Below are 26,939 nucleotides of genomic sequence, written 5' to 3' on the forward strand. Positions count from 1 at the left end.
GCAAAAAACACAGTGCACGATATCAGCAAAACAAAACATTTAAAAATTATATACTAATAGTCTTCTGCACTTTCCAGTCATAAGATGTCCCTGTTTTTCAGGCAGGATTTTCAATGTGTAAGAGTAACACCCAAAAGCAATGCTTCTTAACCACTTCTAACAATCCCCCCTGCCAGTTGCCCTACTCCCCAAATGTGTCTTCCAACTCCTGACTTAACACGACCTGAGGTATGAAGTGGATTAAATACCCTTCTAGGCTTACTTCCAGTCAAACCTCTGGACTTGTTGGCTAGAAAGATACCAGGCTAGACCTAACCCTACTACACCTACAAAGGGCCAGGTCTCTTCACAATTATAGGGACAGCCTGCTTTAAAACAATACAGTTCCACTCTTCTCTTTCTTAAATGGAATTCTCCTAACCTATGGCTAAGGAGATAATGACTGCCTTTCTGCCTTCCCATGTCTTTAAAAGAGCAAAACAGCCCATATTCTCCCGCCTGAAACTATACACTATTTGCCTGATGATCTCAAGGATTTAATCTACTGTAGTTTTCTACCATTGTTCTTCTTATCCTCCTCTTCCTCCCCCAGTTCAGGCACCAGTTACATCTGTTAGGTCACCTGCCTTCAAGTATCACTGGGGAAACATTATATAATTCTTTACAGAGCGCCAATCTCCCAGTTTCAATTCTCGAGGCACCACACGACAGGAAGAGTCCCTGTAACCCACACTACCATGAATAGGTTCTCTAATGACAGTGTGATATTCTCAGTCTTTTGAAGGTTTGTTAGATGGCTGCTCTTTGAACATTCAATTGCCACACTAATCTCTAGCCAGCCTGGTACCCAGCACAATATATTTATAATGAGACCCTTTCTTACTAAATTGATTGTGATTTACTCCAAGAGAAGCAACAATTTTAAAATTTACACTTTACAATAAATTCAAATCTATTTTTTCTCCATAGTGCTGGAAAGGGAAGAAAGTAGGGTAACACTTTATATTAAGTGTCTATAATTACACTGTAACTATTATGTAATTACCTGTGTAAGTACAGTGTAACTATGAGTTATTACTCCGTACTTCTTGTGTAATACAAAGTAACGTTATAGTTAATTACTCAGTTGTTATTGTTATTCTACAGTTTATATAATTACAATGTAACAATTTATCACGGATCCAAAAACAAGTGTACTTACATAGTTACATTGTATCTGTACTTTCAAAATGTAATAAAAACATCAGGGCATGTAACTACAACTATGTAACAGATGTTCCATGGTCTGGGAAATTGTAATGGAGAATTGCAGTGATAACTGGATAGGTTTTCAATGATATTTCAAGATCTTTTCTAAATGGCGAAAACACCTTTGCAAAATGGTTAATGCTTTTTCCCAAAATCTAGAGGGGCACCTCCTTGACATGTTTTGCTTAAACAAGCATTTGTCACATTCTTATAGTTGTGTTACACTATTTATTGTAGAATTTCTTTGGCTATTATTACACCCATCCCTAACATAATACTGCCAAACTTGCATCATTCAATCAAGGTACACAGGGTCGCAGAGCCATTCTATGCATCACCGGGCACAAGGCAGGAAACTGCCCAGGATGGGGAGCCATTCCATTACAAGGCCCACTGACAAACATACCAACACTCACGCTCTTACACATATGGCCATGTAACCCAATCTACATGTCCCTGGGATGTGGCAGTAAAACCCATGAAGAAGACATAGGGACACATGGGTAGAACGTACAAATTTTACACACATATCCATCCATCCATTATCTAACCCGCTATATCCTAACACAGGGTCACGGGGTCTGCTGGAGCCTCCAGACAGAATTCCATCTCAGGATAATGGATCTGTGAGGCAAAAGAGTTAACTATTTTGCAAAGGTGTTTTCACCATTTAAAACAGATCTTGAAATATCATTCGAAAACCTATACAGTTAGCACTGCAATTCTCCATTACAATTTCCCCGACCATGGAACATCTGTTACATAGTTGTTACATACCCCGATTATTTATTACTAGCAGAATACCCGCGCTTCGCAGCGGAGAAGTAGTGTGTTAAAGAAGGTACAAAAAAGAAAATTGAAAAATTTTAAAAATAACGTAACATGGTTGTTAATGTAATTGTTTTGTCATTGATATGAGTGTTGTTCTCATATCTATCTATATATCTATCTATATATATCTATATCTATATCTATATCTATATCTATATCTATATCTATATCTATATCTATATATATATATATATATATATACACCCGTGCTTGGCAGCGGAGAAGTAGTGTGTTAAAGAAGGAAAGAGAAAGAAAAGGAAACATTTTGAAAATAACGTAACATGATTGTCAATGTAATTGTTTTGTCACTGTTATGAGTGTCGCTGTGATATATATATATATATATATATATATATATATATATATAGCAAAATACCAGCGCTTAGCGATGTCATGTGTTAAAGAAGTTATGAAAAGAAAAGGAAACATTTTAAAAATAATGTAACATGATTGTCAAAGTAATTGTTTTGTGTATTTGGTGGCAGTGTCACAAAGTTATTTTCGCTAGCTGCATCAGAAAATGTACCACGACGCCTGACACGCCTCCTTTTACTGTTTTATCACAGCTTGGATTGCTGCTGTCATATACACACACACACACATAATATATATATATATATATATATATATATATATATATATATATATATATATATATATATATATATATATATATATATATATATATATATATGTACACACACACACACATACATATCTTCATATCTACATATACATATATATATATATATATACATATATATATATATACACATATATATATATACAGTCATGTGAAAACATTAGGACACCCTTTGAAAGCATGTGGTTTTTTGTAACATTTTAATAAATGGTTATTTCATCTCCGTTTCAACAATACAGAGATTAAAGTAATCCAACTAAACAAAGAAAACTGAGGAAAAGTCTTTTCAAGATCTTCTGTAAATGTCATTCTACAAAAATGCCTATTCTAACTGAGGAAAAGATAGGACACCCTTGCCCCTAATAGCGAGTGTTACCTCCTTTGGCTGAAATAACTGCAGTGAGACGGTTCTTGTAGCCATCTACCAGTCTTCGACATCGGTCTGAGGAAATTTTACCCCACTCCTCAATGCAGAACTTTTTCAGCTGTGAGATGTTTGAGGGTTTCTTGCACGCATACAGCCCTTTTCAAGTCACCCCACAGCATCTCAATGGGATTCAAATCTGGACTTTGACTTGGCCATTCCAGGACTCTCCATTTCTTCTTTTTCAGCCAATCTTTGGTTGATTTACTAGTATGTTTTGGGTCATTGTCATGTTGCATGGTCCAGTTCCGCTTCAGCTTTAATTTTCTAACTGATGGTCTCACATGTTCTTCAAGCACCTTCTGATACACAGTAGAATTCATCGTGGATTCTATGATGGTGAGCTGACCAGGTCCTGCTGCAGCAAAGCAGCCCCAAACCATGACACTTCCACCTCCATGCTTCACAGTTGGTATGAGGTTCTTTTCTTGGAATGCTGTGTTTGGTTTACGCCAAACATGTCCTCTGCTGTTGTGTCCAAATAATTCAATTTTGGACTCATCTGTCCAAAGAACATTATTCCAGAAGTCCTGGTCTTTGTCAACTTTATCTCTGGCAAATGTCAGTCTGGCCTCGATGTTTCTCTTGGAAAGCAAAGGTTTCCTCCTTGCACACCTCCCATGCAAGTTAAACTTGTACAGTCTCTTTCTGATTGTAGAGGCATGTACTTCTACATCAACAGTAGCCAGAGCCTGCTGTAGTTCTCGAGATGACACTTTAGGGTTTTTGGAGACCTCTTTTAGCATCTTGCGGTCTGCTCTTGGGGTGAACTTGCTGGGGCGACCAGTCCTGAGCATGTTGGCAGTTGTTTTGAAAGCCCTCCACTTGTAGACTATCTTCCGGACAGTGGAATGGCTGATTTCAAAATCTTTTGAGATCTTTTAAATCCCTTCCCAGACTCATAGGCTGCTACAATCTTTTCTGAAGTCCTCTGACAGCTCTTTTGTTCTCACCATGGTGCTCACTCTCACTTCAACAGTCAGGAGCACACCAAACTAAATGTCTGAGGTTTAAATAGGGCAAGCCTCATTCAACATGCAGAGTAACAATCTACTAATTATGTGCACCTGGTGTGATATACCTGTGTGAGATCTGAGCCAATTTAAGAGGGAATACATGTGAGGGTGTCCTATCTTTTCCTCAGTTAGAATAGGCATTTTTGTAGAATGACATTTACAGAAGATCTTGAAAAGACTTTTCTTCAGTTTTCTTTGTTTAGTTGGATTACTTTAATCTCTCTGTATTGTTGAAACGGAGATGAAATAACCATTTATTAAAAATGTTACAAAAAACCACATGCTTTCAAAGGGTGTCCTAATGTTTTCACATGACTGTACACATATATATATATATATATATATATATATATATATATATATATATATATATATATATATATATATATATATATATATATATATATATATATATACACACACACACATACATACCTATCTACATCATATATAAACACACATACATACATACACACACACAAATTATATATATATGTATGTATATATATATGTATGTATGTATGTATGTATGTGTGTGTGTATATATATATATATATATACACATACATATACTTGTGTGTATGTTTTATGTGTCTATATGTGTGTGTATAGGTTTGGTCACTGAGTGCAAGGGAAAAATAATAAATTATAGTCTATAAGTTATTAAACAGTAAAACATTAACGTTTTAAGAAGTACAGGTACATTGAAATTACATTTTCTATGTGAACGCTCAAATTTGTGCCTCTGGTAATGTGCCTTACCGGCATTTAAAGAAAATTAGTTTTGTGTCCTCTGCAGTGTTAAGAGAGAAAGGCTTTGGTTTGGGATAAAAGGAAAAAAGGTGTAAAGAAAGGAATGTTGCCTTTTTCTTTTATATAGTATAGAGAGATGTGTTCGCTGACGTTATGATCGCCTTTTGGGGACAGTCGCGTGGGTCTTGTGTAGACTGGTGAGACGCCCCGCCATTAATCGGCTGTGATGGCACTGTCAGTCCTCCACTCCTGTGCGTGTCTTCATAATCCGAGCTGAGGACCTCATAATCGTATACGTGCAAAAGAAAGTGTGAATCGCCTTAATATTATTTTGCCGTGGTGTAGAAAAGGGGTCCCGTGTTTGCACTTGTCTGGGCTATAGCGCAGGGGGAGGATGAAAAAATTAAAAGTGCTCACTTTGACTTAAGGCAGAAGCGCAGTCAGCGTCTCAAAGGCCGGCACAGCTATGCACGCGCACTGGCTGCTCGACTTTGCTGGGCAGGAGACCCCAGTTTTTGCAGACACGTTCATGATATCAAAAGTCTCAGCGCTCTTTGGAGGTCATTCATATATATATATAGCAAAATACCCGCGCTCAGCGGAGAAGCAGTGTGTTAAAGAAGTAATGAAAAGAAAAGGAAACATTTTAATAATAACGTAACATGATTGACATTGTCATGAGTGTTGCTGTCATATATATGCCTGCCTAAATAAGTCACCCTCGCTTTGCTCTTACTTTTTACCGCTCATTTAATCATGGCTAGTGGCGGAAAAATTATAAAATGGAAGGAGGATGGCTTTACCAAAACAATTATTGATGGCGAATCGATTATTCATAAAGCTTGAATTGGTGATCTGTTTTTCTGTGTTAACCTCATATTTTTTCATACTTCTTCTCAAACTAAGGTGGTGCGAGGGTAAAATGAATCGGGATGCTTGATCAATGTAATCGGTGTACCAGGAAATCATGCATTGACAAAAGCTCCCTTTGCTTGTAATGCAAAGTGTGATTAAATGCATTATTTTTAACGCGTTATGGAGCACATGCATCAAGCTTCTCAGCTGTGCTTGTGCTAAGAAAAGGAAAGATTTTAAAAATAACGTAACACGATTGTCAATGTGACCTTTTGTAAGTAGTGCCTGGAGGATTCAGTGTGTAGAAACTCTAGAGACAGCGTGTGTATTAACTTGTGGATTTTTCTGTGAGTATTTGGTGGCAGTCTGACGGTTGCTTCGAAGACGGCGTTAGCTGAGCTCAGCTCAGAGCGAAATAAGATGAATGGGAGGGGAGATGATGACGTGACTCCCCCACCCGCCTTAACTGTCAATCCCCCACAAACACAGTCTCTGAATTTGCATAAGCACACCCCTTCACCTACAATTTTAACTTAGTTACAAAGTGATCAAAACTCTCGTTTATATCCTGCGTCCTCTCATTAAACTTGTATCCCGCATTACCTGTCGGCATGTGAAACGCCAGCGGTAGCCTGTCTATGAACTTAATTTAAAGTTTAGGTTTACACCTTGCTTTCTTTCCGAGGTAGCAGCACTCATGAATATGGTAGTATATGTCACTCGCTCGCTTCTTATTGTTTCGCTGCCTTCTCAATTATATAATGCATGTTTTCTCAAGCGCTTTTTGGAGGTCTTCCTGGTTTTCTACGCACTGCGTTGACAGTCAGTTCACGTGATTACGTGGGAGGCGTGATGATGTCACACGAAACTCCGCCCCACGTCATTCCAGCTCAACTCCATTACAGTTAATGGAGAAAAATACCTTCCAGTTATGACCATTAGGCGTAGAATTTCGAAATGAAACCTGCCCAACTTTTGTAAGTAAGCTGTAAGGAATGAGCCTGCCAAATTTCAGCCTTCTACCTACACGGGAAGTTGGAGAATTAGTGATGAGTGAGTGAGTGAGTGAGTGAGTGAGGGCTTTGCCTTTTATTAGTATAGATTATTTTGAAAATATACAGATACAATGTAACTATTGGCTTACACCTCCTCCAGACCACGCAGGGACGACCGCCCTGGTGGCTTTGGGGACCACGGGTACAGAGCTTTGAAGCTCAGCCCTGTAGGGTTCTGTGGTCACCGCCAGGGGGCGCCCCGATGCCTACAAAGCACACTCCTCAGCACTTCTCCCACACCCGGAATTGCTGGGGGGGAAGAGGATCAGGGACACCGGTAATTCCGCCACTCGATTGTCGAGAGGCATCTGGAGCACATCTGGGTGATTATCAAAGGGGCTGCCTCACAGCGTTAGATGGCTGGAGTCGGGTGGAAAAGTCCGGTCTTGGAGGAGAGGAGTGGAGGCAGTGAAGAGAAAGGCATTGTATTGAGGGCCTGGACTTTGGGGTGATTGGTGCTGTGGCACTGGGTTTGTGCATGTTCAGTGTTGTAAATATCCTGTAAATAAACGTGTTTTCGGTGATAAAATGATGTCTGCCTGTCTGTGTCTGGCCTGCATACCACACTATGTAAGTACACTTGTTTTTGGATCAGTGATAAATTGTTACACTGTAATTATATAAACTGTGGAATAACAATGACAACTGAGTAATTAACTATAAAGTTACTTTGTATTAAACAGTAAGTACAGAGTAATAACTCGTAGTTACACTGTACTTATACATGTAATTACATAGTAGTTACAGTGTAATTATGGGCACTTAATGCAAAGTGTTACCGAAAGGGGTTCACAGTTCAGAATTGGTCCTCCATAAAATTTGTATTGGTTTTACTCGAACTGAGAACATCAACCTGTGAAAAATTGTCTCCCACCTGTTATATATTCTAAAAATTTCAATCACTTCAGAATAAGTGGTCTACAGAACCACTCAGACCTTCCTTATGCCATCAGAGTGGGAAGGAAGAGGTTAATGGCCATTATGGCAAAGACTGATTATGGTGTGCATGTGGTAATAATATGACAAGCACAACATACAAGAACTGCCTGTATGATGTAGAAAGAAAAATTGGGGTTAGTCTCATATATGTTTTCCTAATAAGAAAAAATCTATTTGGCCGTAATGGTAAATATGTCTGACAACAGCCCAATGCATTTTACTATTCAATGAGCACCATACCTACTGTCAAGCACAGCGGTGGCAGTATCCTGTTGTGAAGGTGTTTCTCTTCAGCTTGGACTGAGGTATTTGTCAGGATGGATGGGAAGATAGCAGTTGCAAAATATTGGCAGATTCTTAAAATAAACCAGCAGTCCCTTGCCAGGCAGTTGAAATGTAATGATGGTTCACTTTTCAATTTGACAATAATTCAATACACACCACCAAAGCCACTGTACAGTGGCCGAAGGACAAGAAGGTGAATATCATTGAGTCGCTTAGCCAAAACTCCAGCCTAAATCTTATCAAAAATCTTGTATAAAATCTCTTAAAGAGTGCAGTTCACCAACAGTCACTAATTAGTCTTACTGAGATATACATAACATCCAAAAGCCAACAGGACTCTTACTAAGTATGGTCAACTAGTGAAAGACTTCATTGAAGCTTTAATTCTTCTTTTGGAAGCAGCAGTAATTAAGTGCAAAGCACATTGTAAACACCCTGATATAATAAGAGTCGGACACAGCAGTTAAACAGGTAGCATTGCTATGTATTTTATTGTTTAATTGTTCTTAGCTATTAATTTTAATAGAAGGTTTGCAAAATTTGGTGATGCTACAAAATGAAGAATCTTGTGAAGAGAAGTGGACTTGGTCTTAAAATATGGCTACGTAGGGTACATTTTGTCTTTAATGTAAACAAATATAACTAGTTGCTCCAAAATTCAATGGTTTTCTTTGAACCCTGGTACATATGCTTCTAAATGAAATATTTTCTTGTTTCTCTCTCTTGATCCTTGTCTCTCTCATACACCCCTGCCTTTCTCACATTTCTCAGTATATGAGCTATTGTTTTCATTATTTCATTTAATTTTTTTTTATAAATTGCTTTATATATAAACTTTCTATTATCCTGAATATTTCTCTACATCACTCCATAAATGGACACAGGACTATAATCTTGCTAATCACTTTAAAGTAAAGGATAAATTACTTGGATGAGGATCTATACTCATCAGAAAATAAGTTTCCCTATATTTAATTTAGAAAAAGAACAACAATGAAAATTATAACAGACATATATCATAAATTATAACAAGCACAGAGAAATTTTACATCCTGAAGTTTTACCAGTAAATCATTGACAAACATAATGTGTTAGCTAAATAACCCTATTTTTTTCAGCAAGGAAAAAAAAAGAATGAGCCCCAGAAAAAAAGCGGGATTGGGTTGCTTTACTCACCATACTTTGCATTAAAAAGAGCTTCAACCTGCTTTCTCAAGTGTATAAGCATTTCTCCCAAATCATCTAAAGAAAAAAAAAATTGACATGTTAATAAATCACGTCCCATGGTGTAGACATGTAGAATGGGCTTAAAATTAATGAACACTGATATATGCAAAGTTATTTTTTAAAACAGTGAGAAAACAAAATAAATAATAAATGTTGTATTGGTCGTTGAAGCAAAAGAAGGGCATGCTGATGCTATAGAAAGTCCAGAAATAAGCTTCAGACTTCTTTCAAGACTAAACTGGTGTATATTATGAGTAAGTTCTATAAGAATTTAAAAAGACACAATTTAAAAGATGTCCTTACAAGTAATCAAAAAGTTGTAGTACTATTGTCATATGCACAGAACAACACAATATGTCACTATTCTCCAGAGCCATGTTAAAAAAAGAATACATCAGCAATTTTCCATTTTCAACATACATACTGTACATATATACACTTTTTTCTGTGTTTTATAAAACACATTAACAACTCATCCAAGGGTGACAAGGGCAAAGATTTAAAGCAAAGATAAAACTGACCAGCTTCAATTGCTTTTTAAGTTTAACAAAACGCCTCTTTCACTTTTTAAATCGAAAGAACTATCACATCTCATGGCGAGTTCAGGTATTAAGGCATTTTGGGTATTGGGGAAAACCGGCTTAAACTTCTTATTTCAGGTGCTATTCAATGGTGGATGGGTTACATCTGATACGATCAGACTAATTGGAATGGGGTCTAAAAACTTATGTGAACAAGATATACTAAAAAGTAAACAAATTACAATTGAAGCTTACATGTGCAATCCACAGTTTAAAATGCAGTCTAATTTCATCCACATTGTCAACTAGGAGGGGGTTGCATCTTCCTGTTGATGCCTATTTTTAAACTCGGCAACAGAAATGATTCACTCCAGTGTGAACACACTAAAGTTCAGTCACTCTGAATGCTGGTGCCTTCAACCAGGCAGCTTTGGACTTTTTGTGGACACAGCAAGCTGGACCTGCTGCATTCCAATGTTAAGGCTTTAAATGTAACCCTGTGGTACATCTGTGCAGGGGTCACCATCTTACTGCCATCTACAAGCTTCATTAAAAAAAAGCCAGATGTTGTTTTGTGTGTTTGGGGGTTGTTGTTTGTTTATTATTATATTTTTTCCTTCTTTTGAGCTTCTATAAAGTTGTAACTTCACTTTTGGGACAAAAAAAGAATAAAATAGAAATATAATCTAATTAATCGAATTGTTAGGTTTCTCCTTAATAATAGCTACAATATACAGTATACATGGTGAAACTGTAAAGTATATAATTTTGATTTTCCCCTTTTACTGTAAAGCAGTTTGTGAGACCTATTTGATCCTTCAGTTGGTAAATGAAATATTCTCCTTATTTTTACTTACGATTTAACCTTCTTATTTGAAAAAGAAATAAAGAGGAAGTTGATATGTCTGTAAATAATTATTTCACACCAAAAAAGGCAAATACTAGAGGAATGTCTTTAATATGCCACCATTTGAATTATGAATTTGTTATTATTATAGAATAACAGAAAGTAGCAGAAAAAGTTAGGGGAAAAATTCACTGTTGATGCTGTGAATTTTAATAGACAATGTATGAAGAGGAGGAGAAAAAAACCACACACACAACAATAATTCCACATATACTTTTCTACAGCTTCTCTAGGGCAGTGGTCCCCAACCTTTTTGACACCAAGGACCGCTTTACTAGAAGCACATTTTTTCAGGGACCGATGGGGGCAGTTTTATACACAATTTACATTACATTTCTATTATTATTAAGTTATAATGTAGTAATAGAAATTATACAGCTTATCATAATGCAGAATCAGTGAGAGCCTTGAGCTTGTTTTCCTGCAACCAGACGATCCCATCTGGGGACGCTGGAAGACAGTGACACGCAAAGTGTCAGCGGTTGCTGTCACTGCAGAAAACGCTGCCTCACAAAGATAGGATGTTGGAAATGGAAGCAGCTTCAATAGCTTCTTTCATGTTAATTTTAATCTCCTCCTGCCTACAAGTTGTGCTGACGAGAATTTTTTTCAGCACTTCCTTGCGATAATACACTTTTAGGGTGCGAATGATGCCCAAATCCAATGGCTGAAGCACTGCCGTGCAATTGGTTGGGAGGAATTCAACGCGAACATTATCTAAATGCGGAAGCATGCTGTGGGCAGCACAGTTATCAATCAGAAGTCAAATCATCCTTTTCTTCTTCTTCATATTGTGAGGTTTCTGAACTCTTTTGGGATTCCCCCACCCAATGGGAACGACACGCTGAAGTGTATCTCGAAGCGCAATTGCCGCGTCTGTGTAAGATTAAAATTTTCTTGAATGAGTGCCGCATTAATAGGAATGTTTCTTGAACTAGCATCACTGAACCATATAAAAACTCCCTTTTCGGCGTCTACAAATGCAGCAGTTCGCATATGTTTGCAACCCGAGATTTCTATAGGAGAGTGACAATGAATTAAATTCCAATGGATGTTTTTCAAATGTTGACTAGCAATAAGCAAAAGGTATCACTGAAAACCATAGAAAACAAAAACAGCAAAAAAAAAAAAACAGTACGAGGAAAGTTTCAAGAAAGAAAAACAAAATTTACAATGTTTCTGTTTGGGGATTGTTGTGCAAATGTGCACAACTGAGCTGCGACCACAGAACTAACTGCTCTGTGAATGATTCATTCAAGCATTATTTGCTGCTGAATGTACTTCATAGTAACGAGATTTTTATAGACTCGTGTCATATGGGGAAACTGTCAGAAAAATAAAATACTTTGTTGTAATACTCTCTCACCTCGGTGCCGCTGCAAAGCCCCGCCCGCCTAGCGTTCTGAAAAGTGTCCTCAGTGAAAGGGGCAGCCTTTTTGCTGTAGCCCTTCACTGAGCGAGACTCTGGTGCCGGCAGTTACTGGGCCGCGGACCGGGGGTTGGGGACCCCTGCTCTAGGGTATAGAATGAGGTCAAAAGGTATGTATTTATTTTATTTGATGCTACAGAGCCGTAGTATATAGTGTTAGCTCTTTTTATTGTACACTAATAAACAGATTATTCTGCTCATACTTTCTGCTTTAATGAAGCAATGGTAAATATTTTTTGTGGTATGTATGAGAGGTCCTTTACATTAAAAAAAAAAAAAAAAAAAAAGAAAAGAAAAATGGTAAATCACCTTCACTTGTCCGTGGAGCATTAGGTGATCTGAGTTCTTCATCAGCTCCTTCACCTGAAACAGGCAGAATTTAATTATAAATACATTCAAATGCAAAGACACGGGAGGAAGCATAAAATAATATGTAAGGCAAATACTAGTGGGAACAGAAATGTGGGATTAGTAAATGAGTAAATATCAGGATGCCACAGCACAAAGATATAAAAACTTGGCATCTGGATTAAGTGGGATTTTGAAGCTAACATGCATGTAAAAATAAACAGACTGTGAAGGCTAGTGGTGTAGCTTTGAATACTGAATACTCATGTAAGAAATAATGATACTGAGCAGACAGCTATTAAAGAGTTCAAAGTAGGGCTGCAAAAATGAACAGAATAAGAAAGGGAATTTCTTAAGCTGACACAGCCTGCATTATCTACTGAGATTAAATGCTACCACAGAATGCAAAAAATTCTGTGTCATCCTGAATACAAACTAAATGAATGTTTATTCTGCATGAGGTTGACAACAGATTTTAAGGAACCTATCAGAAAGGTGACTTTATACAGTATACTAGATGTAATGAGCTACATACATAGTTACAGACTAATGGAAAAATGTATTTTGGATTTAAAAAAAAAAAAAAAGTATTCCAGCAATGGCAACAGACTGAGGTATTAGCAACAAAAAGGGACATTACTGGGTTATATAACACAGTGGGGTTACACTACTCCAGACAACAGCATTGTGACAGCTACCTCCCTATGTGCATTCATACGGTCACCCTGCTCGGAAACTGGGCTTCTTCATTTGAAGTTGTGCCGCTGCATGCTGATAAGATGTGGTTACCTGCGATAGGATCCTGCATGCAGACACCATCATCCATTGTTCCACGATCAGACACTGGTTCATCTGAGGAGATGCCCACATCTGGGCAAAAGAAGGAAATACATTCATTTGGCACATTTGTTTTCTAACTCATCAACTTTGAAAAATATACACATTTTAAAATTTGATTCTTGATAATACAGAAAGCGGAGTATTGTAATGTAATACATAGGAAAGAGAAGCCCAGCTGTGCATAAATCAACCATTTATTTAAAAAAAAAAAAAAAGATGTTTTCAAACTCGCGGACAATTTTACACACAGGTATCTGAGTCAAATAACAGGAGTACAGTGATCGCTCTCTATATCGCGCTTCGACTTTCGCGGCTTCACTCCATTGCGGATTTTAAATGTAAGCATATCTAAATATATATCACGGATTTTTCGCTGGTTCGCGGATTTCTGCGTACAATGGGTCTTTTAATTTATGGTACATGCTTCCTCAGTTTGTTTGCCCAGCTGATTTCATACAAGGGACGCTATTGGCGGATGGCTTAGAAGCTACCCAATCGGAGCATGTATTACATATTAACTAAAACTCCTCAATGATATAAGATATGCTTCCCGCGTGGTGCTTGATTGTTTGCTTTTCTATGTCTCTCTCACTCTCTCTGCCTGACGGAGGGGGTGTGAGCAGAGGGGCTGTTTGCAGAGGGGCTGTTTGCCTAGAGGATATGGACACTCCTCTAAAAAATGCCCCTTTATCGTGGTGCTTCGGCATACTTAAAAGCACAAAAGCACGTATTGATTTTTTGATTGTTTGCTTTTCTTAGCGAGCGCTCTCTCTCTCTCTCTGAAATTCTCTGCTCTTGACGCGCGCACTCCTTTGAAGAGAAGATATATTTGCATTCTTTTAAATTGTGAGAAAGAACTGTCATGTCTGTCTTGTCATGGAGCACAGTTTAAACTTTTGACTAAAGGGTGTTATTTCATGTCTAGAGGGCTCTAATAATGTTACCAGTGTGGGAGAGTTTATAAGGGCTTAAAATATATAAAAATTACCATACAAACATATGGTTTCTACTTCGCAGATTTTCATCTATCGCGGGGGGTTCTGGAACGCAACCCCCGTGATCGAGGAAGGATTGCTGTATACAAAATACTAGTATCGGTTGTAGAAGACTGGCCAGGACACAAAGGCACGGACTCAGAATGTCCAAAATAACACACGTTTATTTCTCTAAATGTCCCGCACACAGCACAGTGCTCCAATACACACAATACTCGGTCCTTTTCCCTTTCGTTGCCTCTACAGTGATCCCTCGCTATATCGCGCTTCGACTTTCGTGGCCTCACTCCATCGCGGATATAAATGTAAGCATATCTAAATATATAATCACGGATTTTTCGCTGGTTCGCAGATATCTGCGGACAATGGGTCTTGCAATTTATGGCACATGCTTCCTCAGTTTGTTTTCCCAGTTGATTTCATACAAGGGCCGCTATTGGCGGATGACTGAGAAGCTACCCAATCACAGCACGTATTACGTATTAAATAAAACTCCTCAATGATATACGATATGCTTTCCGCGCGGTGCTTCGCACACTTAAAAGCTCTAACAGCCCGTATTGATTTTTCATGGTTTGCTTTTCTCTGTCTCTCTCACTCTCTCTGACATTCTCTGCTCCTGACAGAGGGGGTGTGAGCAGAGGGGCTGTTTGCACAGTGGCTGTTTGCTTAGAAGATACGGATGCTCCTCTAAAAAATGCTGAAAGGCTACCTTCACATTGATCCCTTCATTGCGGCTGCTCTATCGCGGTGCTTGCATACTTAAAAGCGCAACAGCCCTATTGATTTTTGATTGTTTACTTTACTCTCTCTCTGACATTCTCCGCTCCTGACGTGCACCTTGAAGAGGAAGATATGTTTGCATTCTTTTAATTGTGAGAAAGAACTGTCATCTCAGTCTTGTCATGGAGCGCAGTTTAAACTTTTGACTAAAGGGTGTTATTTCATGTATAGAGGGCTCTAATAATGTTAAAAAAATGTATTTAGAAGGTCGTAAACAGGTTTTCAATGCTCTAACTACGAAAATATTAGATTTATAAATAAAGAATCCTACTTCGTGGAAATTCATTTATCTGTCTGGAGCGGATTAACCGCGATAAATGAGGGTTTACTGTATAACTGTGCGGAGAATATTTATAAACAGTGTGGCAGAGTTTCTAAGGGCTTAAAATATATAAAAATAACCACACAAACATATGGTTTCTACTTCGCGGATTTTCACCTATCGTGGGGGGTTCTGGAACGCAACCCCCACGATTAAGGAGGGATTACTATACTCCTTTCTTCCTAAGCTTTGTCCTCCTTCTCACGACTCTGCCTCCTAAATGGAGTGAGGTGGCCTCTTTTATAGTGCACCCGGAAGTGCTCCAGGTGTCTCGATTAACATCCGGCAGGCAGAAGTGCTGCATGGCCAGACTCTGGAGCTGTCCAGGTGCCCCCTGGTGGTGGTCACAGACCCCCACCGGGTTGAGCTTCTGAGCTCCAATTCCGTGGCCCCGATGTAAGCCAAGGGGGCTGCCCTCTAATGTCCCAGGGGAGGTACTCCTGGTAGTACGCCCATTCCCCTGGTCTTCTCTTGAAAAGGGCGTCCAGTCTGGGCAGGATCCCCGGCCGTCCATCACATGGTTAAGACCATCATGTTAAGTGGAATAAGATAGCCCATTCTCTACTGTGATTATCCTTATAAACCTCTGCCTACTATAGGCTTGGCATCTAATAAGAGATTCTGCCTTCTGATCAATGACCACAAATATAATATATCTTGCATTATGGGGTTTTCTGAATCAGACATCAGCTTGTAAAAGGTGTCACATTTTAGCAGTTGGGCCAAAGTGGGACAAAAATACACTTGCAAAGTGTAAATTACATTTTTCTGTAAGCTGGCAAAGACACTGAGAGAAAGCGAACACCAACAAGCCCCATCTAGTTTGAGAAAACAGCCAGCCTATCTTCCATTTACTCTGCAGGTGAATGGCAGACTAACTCACCTGAATATTGTTGAAGCATGCCAAGACTCACACTGATGGCATCTGCCATTTCTCAAATGTACAAGGCTTGATGCATTGAAGCCCAATGCACAACTACATGCAAATTTCAATACTAGACTTGCACAGCAATAATTTTGTAAAGATGGAGCTGGCAATAATTTGATTTTCAGGGCACATTACTTTAAGAATAAGTTTGAAAGAAGCCTTTGAGAGAAAACTCAGTATTTTACCAGACTATCATAAATTACCCCTGTGACTAGTTTACACAAGGTTACCATTGCCACCAAAGAAGGGGATGGTGTCTGAAGGATTATAGGATACTAGCCGAAGCCCGCCATACCATACGGCGGTGTAAGAATAGGAACGGAAAACGGTGAGAAAGGAATTCAGAAATCAAGAAGAAACAAATACTTCTTGAAAGACGCAGGTGTGAATAGGTGTTTTGGTGGTGGCGACAGATAATGAGTCGAAAGATCTAACCCTAGAAAAAGCCACGTACAACTGACCGTGGCTGAAGACTGGTTGTTAGAATTATTGTGAAGAGTAAACAGCATGTGGGTATGAGGAAGGCCGCGATTCTGAAATTCGATTACGTAAATATAATCAATAACAACCTGAAAAAGAAGTTGTTGTAGAATGTCTCTAAGTTATTTCTGCAGCTTAATCCAAAAGACTCGTACTACAATATCAGGTCTGTGCTCCGGTCTTTGGGTATCCGACAGTGCATGTTGAATTTCCGGCCAAGCAGGATTACATGTGAAAGTGATAAATAAATGAGGCTGCCCGAATTTACGTTTATGGCCATGGCATCCTGATAGTTTTGTTGCATGTATCTTGGACTTCCTGGAAATGTGGACGGTAATATGATCATTTTGCCTACACATATGTTGTTATTTTCAGCGTTTGCTTGCAGTGCGTCTGACAGTCCTTTGTATTGTTCCACGCGCAAATCTTGTTGATCTAATTGAGATAGTTGAGACACGCGCCCTCTGTTTTAACATACGCATCTACGACGTACTGTTGGAACAGTTTGCTGCTGGAGTGCAAAATACTTTAATATATTCCTCATTGCTAATCTGTACGCGTAAAATTGGCATTGAGTAAGCCTTCTTCGCTTGGCAGTTCCTTTAATCGGGAACATGTTGTAAATCTTTGTGCCAGCCAATGTCTCTGTAAGGGAATAAAATTGGGTAAACCACAGGATCGCAATTCATATTGAGCGTGGAAATCTGTTTACAGGAGTTGCCTATGGGACTGATGCAAATGTCCCTTTCGGCAGGCGGTCCACCATCTTCTCCGACGAAAATCGCTGCAACATTGGTGTGACATGTTGGGGCATTGTATCGTTGTAAATCCTGCCTAGGGTTTTCCTCGAAAAGCATTTGTACAGATGCTGTTGGATTGGACTGAGCAATTTCATGCATGTGTTTGTATGATTTAGCGAAGGGTTTGATGGGTCTGAGCTTGGAATCTAGCTGGAGAAGTAAATTTTCACTGCATGTAGAGTTTGCTTTATTTTGTAAGCGTACTGCAGATGCTTGGCGAGAAATGCCGTGTCAGCTGCGTGTGGGTGGGACTGGTTTTGAGGTGGAAGCAGGACGATGGTCCTAGCTTTTGTAGCTCTGATGGTATGAATCAGGGTTTTGTAGACAAAGGTTTTCCCTGTTCCTGCAGGACCACCTAAGAAGAAGCATGTTTGTCGCGGATGGGAATCGCTGTATTCAGCGTGTAAACATGTGTTTGGTGAGGTGTTGGGGATGGGCACATGAGCAGGTAGTGCACATGCCTCGAGAGTGAGGGTGGATGCGGGAGGAGGGTTAGAGTTGGCAGGCGGGGCTCTGTCGTGCATATCCCATGACGCGGGAGGAGGGTTAGAGTTGGCGGGCGGGGCTCTGTCGTGCGTACCCCATGGTCGGGTGACTTGGTCGATTATATATATATATATAGATAGAAAAGCAGCCGGAACCGAAAAGAACAATGAAAAGTCAATGTGGCTCAGAGATGCATATGGACTGTAGCAGAGACGAAAGCGACTGAGGCTGTGTTTGGTGAGGTGTTGAGTGTGGGCACATGAGCAGGCAGTGCACATGCCTCGAGAGCAAGGGTGGACGCGGGAGGAGAGTTAGAGTTGGCGGGCAGGGCTTTGTCGTGCGTATCCCATGACGCGGGAGGAGGGTTAGAGTTGGTGGGCGGGGCTCTGTCGTGCGTATCCCATGGTCTTAGGGTTGGTGGGCGGGGTTCTGTCATGCGTATCCCATGGTCAGGCGACTTAGTCAATTATACAGTATATATAGATATATTTTGCTCTAGTATGGAAAAAAATTTCATAAATGAAAACATTGAATTTGTGGTTGCACCTAAACTAATTAATGGTTACTAATGTCACAGAGACAAAGAGACACAAGGACTAATATATTTCATATCCAAAGAAGACTTTTACCCTCAGTTGCACCAGTTGTACTAAACATTCTCCCAATGAATGCCAAATGTCTTTAAAACAGAACAACAAAAACATACCTAGAAATAACTGAAAACCCTGTACTACCAGCAAATGAATCTGCTGTTCATCCAGTATTACAGATTTTGCAAATAGTGACTTAAATCAGTAAAATATAAAAGGGGAGGTAAGTGTGTAAGACTAGCCTTGAAAACGCAGCATGGTACAGGAGAGTGGTGACAGATTTTGTGTTGCTCCTCATAGTCTTCTGTGATTTTTGTAAATAATATTTCTTCATTGCTTGTACAGCCTGTTTCCAATGATGTTACTTATGATCACCTCCTTTCATACACTGGAGCAATTATGCAAGATTCCGCTCATAGCCTGGTAAATGGGGAGCTTCTATCATCTGTTACCTGGCATGACCCAATCAAGGACAACTGGAAAAGAAATTTAGGTACTGGACATTAAAGGGAGGTGCATGAATTAGGACAAAACACTGTGGCGGCAACATCCTCTGCCCATCAATCAATTTTTTGGCTAATGTTCAGTCACTGGAAAATAAACCAGATAACATTAGGGCAGGAACGGGCCTTACAGAGAGACAGCAGAAATTGCTGTGATTTTTGTTTCATAGAAGTATTGCTAATCACTTTTACAGCTGATTCTGCAATATAGCCAGATGGTGGTTCTGTCTAATACATTGGCTAGAGAGAATTATCAGGTATAAGAAGAGGTGGCATGTATTTTAAGGTACATGAGGTGCTGCTGGATTATATGAATTTCCCCTTGGGATTAACAAAGTATCTATCTATCTACAGAAAATGTGGTGCATGGATGTTAGATCTCACAAAACTTTCTCACCTGATTCAGTGTAATGATCAAGTGCTATCTATTTTACATTCATTTTCTGATAGTTGACTACAATCCATCTGCAAACCAACACCACCCATGCACTATGTTTTATATATGACATCATTAAGAAAAAGGAACAGTTACATGGTGAAGGATTATTTGATGTTCCCAAGGAATTGATCAAAACAAATTTAAGGAATGTTTACCCTGTGTGTTTAGAAATGCTTCATCAAAATTGGATGAGTAAATAATCATTGTAACTGGATTAATCAAAAAATATGTGGACAACCATGTGCTGGCATATTTCATGGATCATCAGACATCTAAAACTGACTGAAGGCTTGCAGTGTTGCATCTCAGATCAGCAATATTGAACCATACAAGATAGTAAGCTACAACCACAGAAAAGCAACTAAAGCACAAAAACATCAATATAGTATAATTGCAGTTGTAATTCCCATAAAATGTGGCAGTGTTTTACAGATGCTTACATACAGAGAGCAAAGACTAATCTAGTTGCAGCCAGATGTCTCCTGGATGAGCTTAAGGCTTTGTACACCTGTTTGATTAAGAAAAACTGTCTTCCATCCAATTACCGGCATCTCTACATAATTCAACCTTCTGTTTCGATGGAGGATGTAAGGAGGGCTTTTAAACAAGTCAACATCCATAAAGCATCAAGTGTAAATTGAATTTTGGGGTGCATTTTAAAAGCCTATAGAAACCAATTAGCTGGCATCCTTAACGGGCATGTTTAATATCTCACTAAGACAAACCCTTCTCCCCACCAGCTTCAAAAGGACTAATTATCCCTGTGTGAAAAAGAAAATAAAAGTGTACTGTTTTAATATCTTCAGGCTAGCGTCACTTCTATTGTTATGACATGAATTATGACAGACTGGTCCTAGGATACATTAAACGAAATATACCAACTTCTTTGTGCCACCTCCTGTTTGTATATCATTACAACCAGTTCACAGAGGATGCCAAATCCCTTGCAAATCATACAATTCTGCCATATCTGAATAACAAAAATTGCTATTCCAGAGAACTGTTTATATAGAAGCATTTAACACTGTTGCATCATTAAAGCTGATCACCAAGCTCCTAGACTTTAGACTTAAACCAAAATCCAGTTGTAGATGGTATTAGCACTTTCAAACTAGCAGACCCTAGCAAGTGAATATTACCAGTATCATTTCCACTGAACTCCACACTAATCTCCGGCTTCATCATTAAATTTGCTGAAGACACCACCATACTAGACCTGATCACCAACAATGAAAAGACAGAATACAGAGAAGATATTTGCCTGAACAGCGATCCCCCTCTTAAAGTCAGCAAAACCAAGGAGTTGGAAACAGACTTTCAGGACCGGAGTCATTTACATCAGGGGCCACATCAATTATTTGCCTTTTGCACATGTATGCAGCATTCAAACTGTACAAAAACACAATTTCAATGCTTATAGGTAAGCAACACAACAAGTGCCATGGAAAGCAACACTTCTATGCCCACCATGTTAGAATATGGTTTTCTTTCATGAAGTTTAACCATTCAGGGATAAGACATTGTAATGAGCAGAATCCAATCAGGGAAGGGCCAAATAATAGGTACAGCACAATCAGAGTGTGACTGTGAAGTAAACAACTCTGGAGAGTGTTTTCACAAGTCTCCATTTTCAAAGGTTGAAAACGCTGGGGTAGTGAGGATGAAAGGCAAAAATGAAGATTAATGTCTGTATTTTTAAATGAAAATGTAGTAGTGTGTAAGGGGCCTCTTAGTTATCATCACTGACGACCGGAAGTAGGTACAGAGATATATCCAAGAAGACTCAACAATACCATTATTTTAATTAGATGTCTAAGAAAAGCCTTAATATCTTCACAAATGATTACCAACTTCTATGGGTGTACAGTGGAGTCCATACATCCTGCAGATTAAGGTGATGTGAACAGGAAATATTATTGACACTCGTCATGTTTTCTGTCCAGGACATATATAGCACAGACAGCCTTAAAACGGCAAACTGCATTATTAAAACCTCTGTCATCCACCAGAGTCACTTTTCTTCCTCCTCTGTTCTGGCAAATAAGATAGGACCATTAGCACTCTTACTATTTGATCCAGAAACAAATTTTATTAACAGATCATATTGTTACCTAACAGCCACTCATTCAGTATTCATATTTTAAGTTTCCATATATACTGTAGACTGCTTTGAACGTATGATGTCATATTCAATTTTTTGTCTGTTGTTCATATTGCATGACCATTACTAGTCTGAGACAGATCTGCAATTAAGAATTGCATTGTACTATGAACACATAACAACAAAGTTGAACTTAAAGATGTCAAGATGATTGAAGTTACCCAAAAATCAACATTATATTAGAGATGTGTCTGCAGCTAGGCAATGGCACAAATGGTGAAATAATAAAATGAACTTGAGGAAAGAAAATGTTATCAAGCTCTTACCTGCCACTGTTACCTGAATAATGTCCCCATCAGTTGGCTCACTTTTAATCTTCTTTACAGTTGATCCTTCAACAGGCATTCCCAAAACTAAAAAAACACAATTGACCTGCATTGTATAATCATAGATACAAATCTTTGCAGGTGAAGATTATTAAACAATATGGTTTTGATTTTCCATTTAAGTGTTGTTTTATTGCTTCTGCAAATAATATTTTAAAGTATTTTACTCCACATTTAAGATCCTTTTTATGACCTGTGGAAAGAAAATGAATGTGCTTTTTTAATCAACAGCATCTCTCAAAATGGGCCTACTTACCTGTTTCACAAGATTCAGTGGGGCTGACACAGGAACTTTGACACCTAGAAAGATTTAAAAAAAAAAAAAAGATTTTAGAACTTTTATTAAATTATTCTTCCTCCAAGAGAGCTGCTTCACTCAAGCCCCCCACCCTTTTATTTTCTACACATTTGTCTATTATAAAAAAATCTTGGGAAGAGATAAGACTAATCCTGCGACGAGACGTGACTTTTTTTAAAGGGCCTTTTTGGAAGGAAGTCATGTGAGACGGAGACTTTTACCATGAGATTCTTGCAAGTCTCACCCTACTTACAACTATTCTCAAACAAGACCACGTTCATCAGGTGTATTCCGGCATTTAACCTGGACAGACACCAATCCATTAAAGGGCTTACTAATGAACACACACACACACTTACGAAGATCCAGTTTAGAATCACCCATTCACCTAAATATGGCAGCGAGAAACGATGAAGTCAAACGAATAAACGCAAAAATTGTCAATTGGTTAAACAGCAAATTGATTAAATACGTATCAATAGACTATGCTGAAACAGTTGGTGGTGATCGTGTGGAAGATGAAAACATAAATTTACAATATCCCATAGAATATCCACAAGCGGTAACACCATCCGGTCTTCCACATGCCGAACTACTGTTGAAAGAAGGATGTATCGTAATATTATTGTGTAATTTATGTATGAGTGATGGACTATGCAATGGAACAAGATTAGGTGTATTAAAAATTGGTCAAACAATTCTAACATGTAAAATTTTAACAGGCGACAAGAAAGGTAATGTAAATATTCTGCGAATGACATTAGACACAAAAGGAGATCTTGATTTTTCCGTGAGAATAGCTTTTGCTATGACAATTAACAAATCACAGGGACAAACATTCGAAAAAGTCAGTTTATTTACTAGAGAGAAAGAAACGATATTCATTCACGGGCAGTTATACATTGCATTGTAACAATGTAAATCCAAACACGGAATCAAAATTCAATGCAATCTTGATGAAAAGTTAATTCCAAATGTTGTTTTAACTGACGTTTTAAAGTAAAAGTGAAAATAATGCATATGTAACAATTCCCAAGAAAATAACCATCTCTTTAAATTGTACTGTATATCCGGTTAACCCCGGTTAAATCCGGTTATATCCCCCTGGTGAGGGAAACGAGCAGGGGGCAGAGCCCCCTAGTCCTCACATATGTTCAAAAGTGACATTTCATTGTGACCAGTCATCTAGTCTGTTGTTTAAAGTGGAACTCACCCCAATATTTTATTGATTATGAGAGGTAGAAGCAAGTAGGTTGTATGGCTTGAACCAGAAAACTCATGTTTTTAGTCCATACACAATGGATATAATGCACATCTATTTTAGGTACAAGAGAACTTTTTAGCAGCAACTCCTAAAAAGGATAAAATATTAAGGTTTCCCCTTTCTTTGTTTGATGCTATATTACAAGAATCTGTGAAAATATACGAATACAGTGGAAACAAGTATAATTGGACCAAGGAGGATGACACCATCCTTAAACACCTAGAGAAAAAAACAATTTTAGTGAAGGTGCCTTTTGTTTATTCCTTGAATGCCCCTGTGATTGAACCCAACTGTTTTATTTCTGGGAATTCATACAGTATGAAATTATTATAAATGAAGCGTATACAGACTACATTTCAGAAGCTCTCCAGTATTTTAATTAAAACCGTCAAACACTGCAGTGACACATCCAGTCTTACTAATGTTCAAAGACCCAAAAAAAGTCTGATTGGAGGGGGTTTTTGTGAAAGTGGCAACATGACAGTGACTTCTGTTTAGCTTGACTGCATAAACTGTGAAATACACTTAATTTAATTCAATTCCAGTGGAGGCACCAGTATGAAACAACACGTAATACGTACGGTATTTTAGACATCCTAATGGGTTGTGCTATATACAGTAAGAAATGAATAGTGAACTTAAGAGAGTCAACATTAGTCTGTAATTATCCAGAAAAAAAATACAATTCTCACAGGATATAGAGCTTGACTATGTGTTTTGAGAGGCTTCAATGTTGTCTTGTGCTAAGAATGTATCAATCCTATCTTCAAAAATAATATCTTCGAAGTATTTTTACATGTGGCAGATTAACTTTCTACATGACTAACTTTTCTCAGACTGAAGTAAAACCGTGTATTGTGGAGCATTATAAGCATCCAATTTTATTTCATTAAAAAAAAAAAAAAAGCACACATTAGAAAGTAGCTTGAGAAGTCCAGGAGTTTGCACCACAGCAACATGTATGTCTACCTGTTATTAAGTGTGCTCACAGCCAAATCTACAGTTGCTTGGATTCGTGGGGCCTCAGAACAGCTATCTTCAGAAGGATAGCCATCATCCTGCCTTCCAGCTTCTTTGGAAACCTTACTTCCTGAAATAAAAAACAGTAAATAAATAACTTTCTTTAACGTTCTCCGATATGGATGCCATTATACACACCTTCATTACTATAAAGTTTAATTAATCCCGTACTATAAATGGCACTACAAACAAAACTCTAAAGCAGCATTAGAATGTCCAAAGTTGACTCCTGTGCCAACTCCAAATTGGCCTTGAGGGAGTGAGAGTGGATAAGTGTTTAATAATGCCACAAGAAAGGTTTATTAATTTCCAACTTGTACTTTGTGGAGCAGGGATAATAGATGGATCCCTGAAATCCAAAACTGAATACATGGGTTGCAAAGTTTCTTTCACAATATAACAATGAGTTCTTTGAATGCACTATTAATGTTAATACTACCTAAAATGCATTACTATTAAAATTATGTTCGTACCCAAGGCTTGTGCTGTGTTAAATAAACTGTAAGCAAAGAAAAATGGTAATTGTGGTGTCGAGGTACAGTATTAAGAAAATTTAACTTCATATAGAAGCAAACATTTTCAGCAAATTTACAAATGATAATTTTTCAGTTACCTGTAAAAATCCGCTCATCAAACATCCTGAAAAAATAAAAGAAAATAATGAAGACTATATTCAGTTTGCACCTATGTGATACTCCAAGATATTATTAACTGATGGTGTACCATGTAATGTGATTATACAATAATGTCTCAGTCCAATCATTTACTCTGTAGGGGCCATGGGCAAAGTACTGCAGCCAGGATGAGAACCAGCAACCTTCAGGTTACAAAAGGCACACTCAGAAGCAGTTCATATCAAACAGACCAACCTCCCAGTCCCCTCTACGTAGATGGACAGCTGACAGTCCCTAATTTGTCCCAGTTACAGCCACACATTTTTAGGGTGCTGTACATATTACGTTTGACCAAGAAAGTTCATTTATTTCTGCCATAAACAAGACAATAAGTAATATTTCAAGTCTTTGCATCTTGCTTTAAAAGAGAATATATTTTTGTTTTACAATAAACCTCCCAGGCCATCAGATTATGAGAGAAATAGTTTCCACCAGGTATCAATCCCACTTCATTTCATTAAAGTAACGTTCATATTTTTATTTTTCATATATGCCTCTCAGATTTCCAACTGCAAATTATGGCCATCATCTAATGCAACATGCTTGCCATGACAACGCCTGCCTAAACCAAGGTCAATGTCTTCTAAAACATTGTAAAAAGGATATCAAAATAAGCTTCTTTGCTGTCTTGATGTGCTTGATAAAGACAGAATGAAAAAGTTTTATTTTAAATAGAAACAGTATAACAGCTATTTATCTTTGTATTGCCAAACTTCACCCTCAAAAACAAAGAAAACACACTGCTACCTAAACATTATCTTAGCAGCAAAGTCAGTTTTTGTTATTTTATTTAAGCAGGTTTTAAAGAATGTTCTGCAGATTTCTTGATCCAAGGCACAGCAGGTGTAATGGCTTAAACCTCAAAATGATTGAAGTATTGTTTTCTTTATATTTATTACATTAAAACCTTTAGAGCTATATAATTCTTTATTTATAATAAAATATGATTTTTTTTTTCTTAAGGTATATGGCCCCTTTTTACAATTACCTTTTCACAACAAACCGGATCCCATGTCGTTCTTCCAGAATGCGCTTCAGTTTGGGAACACCATAAGTACAAGGCCGCTTAAAAGGGATTTTGTCGGGAATGCCGATAATCTCCACTGCCTCTGGATCACATGCAATTTTCCGGTATGGAACTGGTACCATGTGATCAAGTCCCAGTGCTTCAGCTAAGATTAAACATTTAGATTAAGCTAAGATTAATCAAGGAAATTTCAATAGAAACTAAATGAACACCAAGTCACTACTTATTCCTCTGCATTTAAGTTTTTTAATCTAACATGATGAAACATGAAAATAATCTTGATTTGGAACTGATGAATTACATACATTTTTGCTTAAAGCAGAAAAGAAATTTTATTAATCTATTTTAAAGTGTGTTGTACTACATATTTAATTTTAGATATTTCAATTATGATTCAAATACAGTGCGCATTCATTAAACATAATACATACCATAGATATAAAAACCAACCATAGATATAACTTGCAGCACACAAAATAAGCAATAAGATAGAGATGACATTTGGACTGAAAACTTAACACC

General features: G+C 38.1%; 1 protein-coding gene across 1 annotated transcript in view; it reads right to left on the minus strand.

The window, feature by feature from the left end:
- gtf2ird1 (GTF2I repeat domain containing 1) overlaps nucleotides 1–26,939 on the minus strand; it is a 104,323-nt gene that overhangs the window by 18,699 nt on the left and 58,685 nt on the right. The window contains exons 9-16 of the mRNA XM_039756631.1: nucleotides 26,379–26,562; nucleotides 25,330–25,355; nucleotides 24,666–24,786; nucleotides 22,391–22,434; nucleotides 22,075–22,161; nucleotides 13,271–13,351; nucleotides 12,443–12,496; nucleotides 9,226–9,291 (exon numbers count right to left, since the gene is read on the minus strand). Coding sequence (XP_039612565.1) covers nucleotides 9,226–9,291; nucleotides 12,443–12,496; nucleotides 13,271–13,351; nucleotides 22,075–22,161; nucleotides 22,391–22,434; nucleotides 24,666–24,786; nucleotides 25,330–25,355; nucleotides 26,379–26,562 — 663 coding nt within the window. The remainder of the gene's footprint in view (nucleotides 1–9,225; nucleotides 9,292–12,442; nucleotides 12,497–13,270; nucleotides 13,352–22,074; nucleotides 22,162–22,390; nucleotides 22,435–24,665; nucleotides 24,787–25,329; nucleotides 25,356–26,378; nucleotides 26,563–26,939) is intronic.

The sequence above is a fragment of the Polypterus senegalus genome, chromosome 6 (genome assembly GCF_016835505.1).
Source record: "Polypterus senegalus isolate Bchr_013 chromosome 6, ASM1683550v1, whole genome shotgun sequence".
NCBI classification, from domain to species: domain Eukaryota; kingdom Metazoa; phylum Chordata; class Cladistia; order Polypteriformes; family Polypteridae; genus Polypterus; species Polypterus senegalus.